General features: G+C 36.4%; 1 protein-coding gene across 1 annotated transcript; it reads right to left on the reverse strand.

Moving 5' to 3' along the window:
- Positions 1–6617: 6617 nt before the first annotated feature.
- LOC141649977 (uncharacterized) lies at positions 6618–12009 on the reverse strand. Its single transcript, XM_074458640.1, has 4 exons — positions 11913–12009; positions 7104–7281; positions 6853–6976; positions 6618–6755 (listed from the first exon to the last, which is right to left on the reverse strand). Exons 2-4 carry the CDS (start codon positions 7274–7276, stop codon positions 6618–6620), a joined length of 435 nt encoding a protein of 144 aa, XP_074314741.1. The 5' UTR covers positions 7277–7281; positions 11913–12009.
- Between the last annotated feature and the right edge of the window lie 182 nt (positions 12010–12191).

The following is a 12191-nucleotide window of genomic DNA, read 5'->3' on the forward strand; positions in this document are numbered from 1 at the left end:
GCTTCACCAGACTTCTTTCCTCCTTTTCTTCTTTGAAGGCCCGCTGCATCTTCCTCTCATGTGGTGGTAGAGGTTCGGGTAAGCCACTCTTCTCCCATTGTTTAGACCCAGGCATAGGTAAAACAACAGTGCATATCTTTGACTCATACTTGGCTTTAGAGTAGGCTTCATCAATATAATCACGCACAACTTGTCTTTGCTTCAGTATAGAAGCAACAGCATGAATACAAGGGAGTCCAGTGAGGTCCCAATGATGACAAGTGCATGATCTTGTGTGTAAATTAACACTGTGAAACTCTCCCCTATATTCCACCTCAAACAACTCTGTTGTTGCACGTTCAACCAAACAAAACCTAGACTCTTCAATAACTTTCTTAGTGTACTTTTCAGCATAAGGCATGAACTTGGCTTTATATTTCCCAACTCCTTCCCTTTTCTCAAAGTTTCTCTTCATCACATATCTCCTCATCCATCCATGTGGGTGAGGATAGGCTTGTCCCTTACCTCTCTCAAAACATTATTAAAGGCCTCACACAAGTTGTTGAGGAGCATGTTTGAGTTACTTTGAGTGAAAAATGCATGTCTTGACCATGCACTAGGTGGGATTTTATTCAACCATTGATGAGCTTCTTTGGATAACATCTCCATTTCTTTCATTTGAGCTTTAAATTCAGCCTACATATAAGTAGAAAATTAAGAAAACTATAATATAAATTGAACAGATAGAATTTGAAATCTTATATAAGTCCATAAAATGAAAGATCTTACCTCAGTTGTTGCTCTTGCTGCTGACCAGAAAGTATCTTTGTAAACTTCACCAGACCAAGTAAGCTTGAAGTTAGACCACATGTGTCTCACACAATACCTAACCTCAGCTTTTGGCACCACTCTATTTAGTGCATCAAGTAGTCCCTTCTGCCTGTCTGACATAAATGTCAGACCTTCCCCTTCCACTTTGCTTAAATCAGCTGACAACAACTCCAGAAACCAACACCAAGAGTCCTTGTTTTCAACCTCTACTACTGCCCATGCTATACTATTCAGCTCATCTGAGTTATAATCAACATCTTCCCCAACAAAAACATTCAGATCATCAACATCCCTAATAACAGGTTGTAAATCTCCCTCAACTCCCAAGCTTTTCTCAACTCTTTCTAATATATCAACCTCTTCAATGTCATTGTTGTTTAAAAACAAATCAGGTTCATATTCTGGATCTGACACACCATCATCACTTAGATATGTCTCACTCTCTTCGAATCACTGAACTGAACAGCTGATGCTTTTTCAGATAACCTACTGCTTCTTCTCACCCTCTTCCCATTTCCCTTATTTCTAACAGCAACAGATTTTACCCTCTTTCCCTTTTTATTCTCAGAGACAACACCCTTCTCATTTACTTTGTTCTTCTCAGTAACAACCACCTTCTCCTTGCCTTTGTTCTTCACATTCACACCAACTTTCTCTTTCCCTTTACCCTTAGCAGATACCACCTCAACCTTCTCCTTATTTGTAACAACACTTTCAACTGGCTCTTCAATAAAGAACTTCCTTCTAGGTGGCAGTTTACCAGGTCTCCCTCCAAGATCTATAGGAAGTTCAGGAAATTTTTCTTTTATTTGTTCAGGAGAAAGATTGATAATAGGGCTGCTGGTATTTATCCTAGGGCTCCTCCTTAAAGCTGTGATTTGTTGTGGATTTATTGCAATGCCACTGAATTTCTGTCTGGGTGGATTAAAGGCAGGAGTGGTGGGTTGTAAAGTGGTCCTAGAACTTTGACCAATGACAATATCAGACAGTGATTTTTTTTGGACTGAAGAGTTGATGGACTCACTTTTTTCTTGGGCTAAAGAGATGTTGGGTTGTGATTTATGTTGGGCCACAGAAATGGGCTGTGATTTTTCTTGGGCTAAAGATATGGGCTGTGATTTATGTTGGGCTAAAGAAATGGGCTGTAATTTTTGTTGGGTTATAATTTCAGAAGTTTCAGAAGTTTCAGTTGGTATTGGAGGAGGGATTGATTTCTTCTTGGTAATGTAGAGGTTTATGAAATTTGTCTCATCCTTTTGTATCCAACCAAACCCTTATATCCTCCTGAAATTTAAGAAACTTTCTGGCTTTTGGCAATAGTATCTCAGTAGTGAAATATGACAGCACTAAACCATCTATATCTTCATCATAGAATTTGTCACAAATAGAGCTCAAAAACTCCATATTCAGCCTATTATGCCAGATTGCACATTTAAATTCAACAGCACCACCCACATATGCTAATTCACCCTTCCTATTTACAAACCTCCCAGAATGGTATATGCGAATATTGGTCATCACTTCAAAATATGAAGCCCCTACAAATTCAGTCGAGTAAATTGAGTAATTAAAGATTCAGTTTTTACCAAATAATCAACACCCATTATATCTAGCACTTTTATATGCAGTAAAAAACGAAATTAAGAACAAAATCTAAATTGAGACATAAACCCTAAATTTCGATTCAATCAATTGAAATACAACATTTTGGGGAAAACACAAATTTGCAGCAACACTACCAACAACAACCAAATTGAAGATAGATTTAAGACAAAAAAAAGGGTATTTGGATACTTACTTTTTGCAATTGTATCATCTGACTCTGCCACCGCCTCCCCACTCATGATCTGCTGCCTTTCTTTGACAATGGAGGATCAATCACAATACAGGATAGAGGTAGAGTAAAAATTAGGGGATAATTTGGGGGATTATGTGAAGAAGATGAGAGGGTTTAGGTTAAATGAGTGTAAAATGTGTAAGGAATGAGAAGTAAAAAGAAACAAATTGGGTAAAGTAGGGAGTTAATTAGGCAGGGGTAGTTCGGTCAATTTTTAACAAATTTGGCCGGAAAGAGGATGGTGATGCAATTTTGGAAGAAAAGTAAAATTTTGGCTGTAATTTGCAAAAAAAATTATATAAGGCTGTAATTTTCAAAATGAGGTTTATAAAAGGCTGTAATCAACAATTTTCTATATATAATAAGTTAGAATAGAGCAACTATTTTCTGAGCTGTGTAAGCTTGGGACATTGTTTACCGCCGCCCTTTTGCTCATACCTATTTTTTTTTTATTAATTACCGAGTTTTGTTAAATTTTACATGTAAATTTTTAGTATTTGATGTAATTTGAAATATTTAATGTTTTTATTTATTTTTAAAAATTTATTTGTTATTTTTTCTGATTTATTACACATTTTTACTTGGTTCACTTTTAATACTTGGTTCACTTTTAAGGTATTCCGGACCCTTAAGTTTTACTTCGGTTTTCAAAATCGTTTTAATAATCTTTATTCTCGATTTAAAGTCAAGTTTTAATAAAACAAATCCGCACTCTGATTTTAAACCTTATTAAGTTTACCTGATTTTTATATTATGTTTCACTCCTCTTTTATTTTTCACTTTTTCTTTTATATATTTTTTTCCGCTTTTTGAGGTTTGTGTTCACCCATTGACGGTTCTAAAGAATGATTCATGTCAGCCGACCCCAAATCATTTTGGGATTAAGTCTTCGATGTTGTTGTTGTATTATCCCATGCACCTATATAGAACAAGTCGTTGTTGTTGTATTATCCCATGCACCTATATAGAACAAATCATTTTGGGATCATGTCAGCTCTGATCAATAGCCAGGCCACAGCCTCACCCACTGCCAGGCCTATTTTGGAGGGCAACAAGTACGTATCAGTACTGGCCAAACCACTATCTGCCACCATGACCAGCTGAAATCTTGTTCAACTAAGTCCAAAAAAGTCCTAAGGAGCCATGCCAAATTCACATTGCAAATCACACAAATTCAAGTTGAAAACAAGGTGTAGAAAAGGACAGAATACATAAAGTAAATTGCCATTTTTGGCTAAACAAAGAGAGAGCTGTTGATAAGGTCTTTTTGGCTTGTCTTAGCATATTTCAGATATCACCTACAACCAAGGTCAAGGCCTCAACTGAAACAACTCGTCCTTATACTCCCAGCCAAGGAAGAACATCAGCCAAGAAAGCAAATTGTCACTATCACTTGCAACTTCTTTTGTTTTGTTTCAGTTTGCCTTTAAATTATTTTGTGATCATTTGTAATATATTTCAAGTACTTTGTTTGTATCCTAAGAACTAATCCTTGCCTTTAGATGAGATTTATAGAGTTACTTTGTAATAGAACAACAAGGAGAGGCCTATATAGGGACCTCTACCTCTTCTGCATTGATACAACTCTTTTGATGAATTAAAACCAAGAAATTTCTCTCAAATTTAAACCTCTCTAACTTGTACTTAGTCTATAGTTAAGAGTCGGGCCTGTTAACATCTTGTGCTTAGACTGTAGATGTTGAACAAAGTCTGTTAGTGAAACATAATCAATCATGTGCTGAGACTGTAGGTTGTTTCTCTCTGCTGTTGATTTAAGTTGAATTTTATTTGTGCTTTGTCTGTGGTAATTTTCAATTTGAATCGTCCAATTTGTTAGCTTGCTACAATGTAAATGTTATGTGGGATTTGAGTTGATAATTATATCATTTGGTCCTTGTTCAGTCTCAAAAAGCAATCCTGTGTCCAATCTATTAAAGTTTATATTTGACTTTAGCAATTTATTAAAAATATGTGGATTGCCTTAAAAATCTTGAAATTTTACTCAGAGTCAGTTTACTCATTGAAGAAATTTCTCACCGAATTTCATGAATTTAGGAGATCATTTGGCATTTTATTCAAATTTACAAGCTTTATTGCATTAGAGAAAGTTGTGTCTGAGTTCTTGGCAGAATAACTTCATTTCTGTCAAGAGCTTGGGTAATACACTGCAGGTTGCATGAAAATAGATCACTTTGAGCTTAAAAAAGGGAGTTTACCACACTCGATCAATTCCAAATTCATAAAATTTGAAGTATGTGTAGAAGACCATTATCACTTTATCATATAAAAAAGAGTGTAAATAGTCGTAGTACATATTTCATTCTTTAGAATTTTATTTGCACTACAACAAATAAGGTAATTGGCGACCATATAAGGCGACTGAGAACAGTCGCCATTAAGAATAAAGCGACTAAGACCCGTCGCCCGCACTTCGTAGCTGGGTTTGGTCGCTTTTTTGGCGACAAAGCGTTAAATCGCCAATTTTGGCGACTGAATTTTTTTAAAGCGGGCGACCGAAATTCGTCGCCAAAATTGGCGACTGTCATTAGTCGCTAAAAAGGCGACTGCTATTAGTCGCTTTACTAAAATCCACGTCATCTCCATATTCTTAAAAAAGGCGACGGATGTTGGTCGCCATTTTGGCGACAGTTGTTGGTCGCCATTTTGGCGACAGATTGTGGTCGCCAAAACTACTGTTTTCCGTCGCCAATGCCCATAAAATAAATTCATGATCAGAGACTTAGCGACGGTTTCCCGTCGCCAAGTGCCCAGTGTCCGTCGCCAAATTTACATGTTTTTTAGCCTAAAAATCGTTTTTGACCTAGCCAAATACGTAAAAACCTGCAAATAAACCAACATTTCCAGCAGAGAACACATGGGAAGCCAACACAACCAAACTTGATAAAGAAAATCATGTTCCATACACACAACTACGAGTTCTACGAGTTTTGGTCATCTAACATTATCAGGAATAACATGTTTTCTAAAAAACTACATAACCGGAAACTTGCTCCCGCTCCACTACCACCTCCATGATTAGGATCTCTAGGATCCTTTGGTTGCGGGCGCCACCCAGTGTTGCAATTGGCGAAGAAGGAGTTCATCCGGTCCATTTCATCCTTCATCCTCTGAATTTCAGCATCTCTCTCGGCATCCCGCCTCTCCCTCTCGGCATCCCCGCCTCTCCCGGCGGCTAATTGAGCTTGGAGCACACTCACGACACTTGGGGTATAAGGTTGTTGTTGGGAGGAAATTGACCCTCTTCTTCTTGTAGGAGGGTAGAAAATCTCCTTTGCCGACCCGACTCCATACACATCTCCTCTTTGGAACCCCTCAACAAGATCAAACCATAGCTCATTGTCATCAATTTCCGGGTTGTTCTTCCTACGGACAAGGAATTGTTCCTAAAAAATTGATAAAACATTAATGGTTAGAGGTTACTTATCTAAAAATTGATAAAACATATACTTTAAAAAGCTAAGAAATTTGTATTTTTTGACACTTACATATAATCGTTGATCTTTTTCCTTCGCGAAGATCAACTTGCCCTTGCTTGTCTTCTTTGCGTGAGTGTCAACAAAGAGATCAACAATCGTGGGTACCTTACCCTTATTCTTCTTGGTCTTCCGGAAAAAAAACAAGGAAATTGTTACTCAAACATGATAATTAATGAGACTAATTAAATTAGAAGACTATTAAATTAAAAGCTAAGACAAATAACTTACATCTAACACCACACGATCATGAAAAGATTGAGACCCTCCATAATGAGTAGGCTCAACTTCCGCATCCTTATCTCCTCCTTTCATGTTGATCTTGTTAGGGCCGATGCTTCCTTGAACTCGGGACCGTTCCGGATTTGGTATATTCCTCATATGACGAACTCCGTAATCAATAAAATAAAAATTATTAATTAATATATTTTCAAAATATGTAATGAATTTTAACTAATTACGGGTATTAAAAGAAACTAAATACCTTTCATGAAAGATGGCGCCTTCTTCCTCTTAGACACCTTATACATGTTGTCCCTTAGCCTCTTCTTGCCAATGTCATTATACCTTTGCCAAACTAGGCGCTCAAGGTTGGTTGGCCAATAGAACACACGCTACAAAAAGTAAACATATAGATGAGAAACAAATTAATAATAAGGTAAAAAGAATAAATAAATTATATTTAATAATATATATTTTATAAATAGATACCCGGAAGTTGTTGAACCACATCTCCTTATCTTCATCACTAGCGTTACTCCAACAAGTAACGCCGTGTGTCATGTTCTCTTGGGTGCTATTAGTCACACCACGAACAACTGTTTGACTTCTAAACCTGAAATCAAACATGTTAAAAACATAATTATATAGGAAAAAAAAATAATGTATAATTAACATATGTCTACAAAAAGTCATTTATTACTAAATAAAAAAATTACAAAATAGAATGAATAAAAAATTACCAAAGACCATTCGGATCAAGGATCATCCTGTTGTCAGTATGTCGGGGTATAGCAACCTCCTCCTCCTCCTCACTCACCTCCGTAGTAGAACGGTCAACGTCCTCCTCCTGCTCTCGGGAGCTACTACCTCCCTCACTATAGCCTCCGCGCTGCCTACTTCCTCCAGGAGCCATGTGTACTACAATTGAATAAAAAGTGTTAGCAAATATTACAGGATAATTATTATAAGATACAAAAAAATAAAACCTAATAAACAAGTATAAAAGACAAAATAAAACGCTAATAATTGTTTCCAAATTTTGATATGTATACTTTTAATACCTTCTCTTACTCATCATCATCATCATCATCCTCATCTTCTTCTTCTTCTTCTTCTTCTTCTTCCTCTTCCTCCTCCTCTTCTTCTTCTTCTTCCCCCTCTTCTATCCCATCCCTCTCCTTATCATTCTCTTCTTCTTCCTCTTCTAACTCCTCCTCCGCTTCTATCTCATTTGCATAAATAATTTCATCATGATCAATCGGGGACAAAACTGTTTCTGATACAACTTCTTCTTGGAAAAAAGATGTATCAACTTCTGATCGTGCCTTTGTTTTAAAAACGGCCCACCATTGCTTTTGTTGTCTATCATTGCTTGTGCTCGGAAGAGATGCAAAATAAACTTGATGAGCTTGTTGTGCAAGTATAAATGGGTCATATTGAGAGTAGGTTCGAGTATGATTCACTTCCACGAGTTTGTAACGATCATGGACTCGTTCGCTACGGAATTATCCCTCCATTGAATCTTGAATAAGACGGTTTTATAACTCCTATCCCGGCCATTGTAGCACAACTCAAAGATATCCTCTAATATGCCATAATAATCATTGCCATCAAGAGAAGAAATAGTAACGCCGTAGTTGCATTTAGCCTTACTTTTGCCATAGTCAAATGTTTGAAACTTAAACCCATTAATTGAATATCGATTCCACGTCACAACCTTTCGAGAAGGACCCAAAGCCAAGCTTCTTATCACATCATCTTGAATATTTAGCTTACATACATGCTTCCGAAACCAGGCTGGAAATTGATCCTCATGCTTATGCCAAACATCCTCTCTGTTCACATTAGGGCGATCTTTAATGAAATCTGTCACAAATTGAGCTTCATATGGCTCCAAAATCTCACAATTAGATAGCACATAAAGGTGGGCACGGTTATACTCCTTGTCATCCAGAAATCTTGTTCCCCAACCGATGAACACCCTATTTCATCCCGCATTTGGAAACACTTGGGTATACTTGTGTCTAGTTCATCCGCTTCATCAATATTCAAGTATTTTGCTTTGGTCTCAATATGTTTTTCAAAATAAAGAGAGCAAAAATTGGCAATCTCTTCCGTTAGGTAGGCATTGCATATAGAACCTTCCACACGAGCTTTATTACCAATTTTTTTCTTCACATGATTAAGAAACCTTTCGAAAGGATACATCCACCTATATTGGACGGGTCCACCAACTTTAGCTTCATATGGCAAATGGATAGGTAGATGCTCCATCGAATTGAAAAAAGAAGGCGGAAATATCATCTCAAGTTTACACAAAATTTCTGGTATTTGGTCTTCTAAACGACTCATGTCCTCAACTGATATCGTGGAGGAACATAAATCTCTAAAAAATTGACTTATTTTTCAGAATCGCATTCCAAATCGTAGTCGGGAGTAAATTTTTAAAAGCCACGGGTAATAAGCGCTCCATGAAAACATGACAATCATGACTTTTCAACCCTTTCAACTTCAGTTCCTTCAAATCAACACAACGGCTCAAATCGGATGCATATCCATCGGGAAACTTCAAGTTTCCTATCCAATCGCACAATACCTTTCTTTGAGCTTTGTCAAGAGTAAATATGGCTTTTGGTTTAGCCCCATCCTTACGAATATGAAGTTTAGGACGATCACAAAATTTCTTCAATTCTATTCTTGAATTAATATCATCACGTGTCTTTCCTTTTACATCCATAATCGTATGAATAAGTAACTCAAAGAAGTTCTTCTCTATGTGCATCACATCCAAATTGTGTCTGATCAACATTGTTTTCCAGTAGGGAAGCTCCCAAAAAATACTTCTTTTAAACCAACCATTTTTTTTTCTTTTTCAACTCTTTAAACTCTTCTTCAGTCCCATCGACAGTTGATGGCAAATCACGTCTGACCTCCCATATCTCATCCCCTTGAGTCGAACCAGGAGCATTGTCACGCACCTCCTTACCTTTTAAGAAAGATTTCTTGTTCTCTCTATGAATATGTCCATCCGGTAAGAAACATCTATGACAATCAAACCAACTAATTTTTTTGGAATTAGGAAGATAAAATGCTTTACTCCTATCCATGCAATAAGGACATGCCTTTCGCCCAGCGGTTGCCCATCCTGATAGCATACCATATGCGGGAAAATCATTTATAGTCCATAACAATGAAGCTCTTAGTTGGAAATTTTGCTTCTTCGACACATCAAATGTTTCTACACCAACTTCCCACAAATACTTCAGTTCCTCCACCAACGGTTGTAAATAAACATCCAGATGGTTTTTGGGTTATCGGGGACCAGGAATAAGTAAAGAGAGGAAAATAAATTGTCTTTTCAGACAAAGCCAAGGAGGTAAGTTGTACGGCGTGGTCATTACGGGCCAACACGAGTACTTTCTACCAAACTGACCAAAAGGGTCAAACCCATCCGTACACAAGCCAAGTCTCACATTGCGAGGTTCCTCGGCAAAATCGGGATATAACCTATCAAAACGCTTCCACTCCTCCCCGTCACTCGGATGACACATCTTTCCTGGTGTACGAGGATTTTCTTTGTGCCATCTCATTTGGTTGGCAAGATTTTTCGTGGCATACATTCTTTGAAGTCTAGGAGCTAATGGAAAATAAATTAATGTGTTTTTTGATATTGGTTTCTTTCTCTTTCCACTCTTTTTATTACCCTTCTTCCCCTTCAAAACAATATTTCCTTCACTTGTCTCATATCTATCCCTTTGACATTTCTTACATTTGTCAAGCAAAGCATCATCTTTCCAAAAAAGCATACATCCTTTAGGACATGCATCAATCTTTTCATGTGGAAGTTGAAGACCTTTGACCACTTTCTTGGTATTATAGAAATTTCGGGTCATAACATTATTATCGGGTATAACATCCTCAACCAACGTAGCAATACTATCAACGGCTTTAAATGGCATATTATACTCACATTTTAAAGAAACTATCCTGGATGCAACTTGTAACAATGTCATTCTACTCCCCTCATATAAGGTTTTTTCGGAAGCACTTAGCATGTCAAAAAAGGCTTTTGCTCTTGGGTTTGGTTGTTCTTCATCAATCATTGGTACACGGTCGTCATTAATGAAATCATTAGACTGAAAGGCATCAAGTACCATTTCTCTATATGGGTTCTCATTTTGTTGGATTTGAGGCTCTTCGGGATAATATTTTTCTCCATGGGAGATCCAATTGTAGTAGTTTGGAAAAAAACCATTTGTAACAAGATGCTCTTCTACTTCAATGTCAAATAAATATTTTAAGTTTTTACATTTAGTACAAGGACACCTAAGTTTATGTTGTTCCAAATCATATGAATCTTGACATCTAGCAAATTCAATAAATCCACGAACTCCCTTTACAAATCTAGCGATAAGACGTTTCTTCTTATCTACTCTTTCTTCGTACATCCAGCTACGTTCAGATCTCTTCATTTTAATCTATAAGCAATATATAGCAAACTAACCATTTTAAATAATAATATTTAATTTCAACAAAAAAAGCAATGGTTATCTCATCCTCCATTTTATGCTAATTTCAAGATTTCAATTGGGTCCTTATCACTCCAACCTAAACCCATCAATGTACGTTTCAAGTCACTAGCAAACACACATTTGTGAATTATTAATGAGAAAAAAATTCGCAAAGACAATTCCCTTAGTTCTCCAAATACACAATGTGGAAAAGATACATATTCCACATATGTATTCAGAGAACATTGGAGAAATTTGCAACCAAATTCTTTTCTCATTAATAAAATCACAACTATGTGTTTACTACCTAAGTGACTTGAAACGTACAAAGACAGTCCCAAAATGGGGACTATTCAAGAATTGCTCCTAATGAGTAATTCTTGAACGGGTACTAGGTCATTAAACAAGTTGTCAAAATTATAAGGCAAATTTATACAATTCCCTAATCAAATGACATTACTAATTTAACAAATTTATACATCATGCTCATTCTATTCAAGAAAAATGCTAATTAATTAACAAAAATGCTAATTAAATCATTCTAACTTAATTAATTTGGTTAATTATACAAGTTGTCAAAAATGCTAATTTCTAACCCTAACTCAAATTAATTAACAAAAATGCTAATTAAATCATTCTAACTTAATTTGGTTAATTATAAGGCAAATTTATACAATCCTAACATTATACTACCTTCATAAAACTATACTACCTTCAACAATACTACTTCAATATTACTAAAACTAAGCATCACTAATCAAATCACATTACTAATTTAACAAAAACCCCAATTTCTACCTTCATAAAACTATACTACCTTATACAATCCCCTAATCAAATCACATTACTAATTTAACAAAAACCCCAATTTCTAACCCTAACTCAAATTAATTAACAAAAATGCTAATTAAATTACAACTACATACAATAATAAGCATCACTAATGTATAAATTACAACTAGATACTAAATAAACATCACAACTTAAACAAAATATGAAGGATTGAAGTAATTAAATCGATTTGAGTCGAAAACAAACCTTTATTATAAACAAAGGGTCGGTAGGGATGTAGTGTGCGGATGGCGGCGGCGAGTGGTGGCGTCCGGTGGTTGTAGTTGGTGGTGGCGTCGGATCGTCGGACAAAGCGGGGCGTTTTTTTTTTTTTTTTAAGTTGATTGAAGTGAATGAAGGGGACGGGGTGAAGAAATTGGCGAAAAAAAAAAAATAAACGAGAGGGTTGGCGACCGTTTTGGTCGCCAAATTGGCGACGGGTTTTGGTCGCCAAAATTGGCGACTGATTTCGGTCGCCAATTTGGA

Source organism: Silene latifolia, chromosome 3 (genome assembly GCF_048544455.1).
Source record: "Silene latifolia isolate original U9 population chromosome 3, ASM4854445v1, whole genome shotgun sequence".
Taxonomy (NCBI): Eukaryota; Viridiplantae; Streptophyta; class Magnoliopsida; order Caryophyllales; family Caryophyllaceae; genus Silene; species Silene latifolia.

Bases quoted from the DNA above. Each gene is read 5' to 3' on its own strand.
- LOC141649977 (XM_074458640.1), bottom strand. From the start codon at position 7,276: ATGGCTCCTGGAGGAAGTAGGCAGCGCGGAGGCTATAGTGAGGGAGGT. The intron at 6,977-7,103 runs GTAATTTTTTAT...GTTTGATTTCAG, and splicing joins CTTGATCCGAATGGTCTTTG to GTTTAGAAGTCAAACAGTTG. The intron at 6,756-6,852 runs GTATCTATTTAT...TACTTTTTGTAG, and splicing joins TGTGGTTCAACAACTTCCGG to CGTGTGTTCTATTGGCCAAC.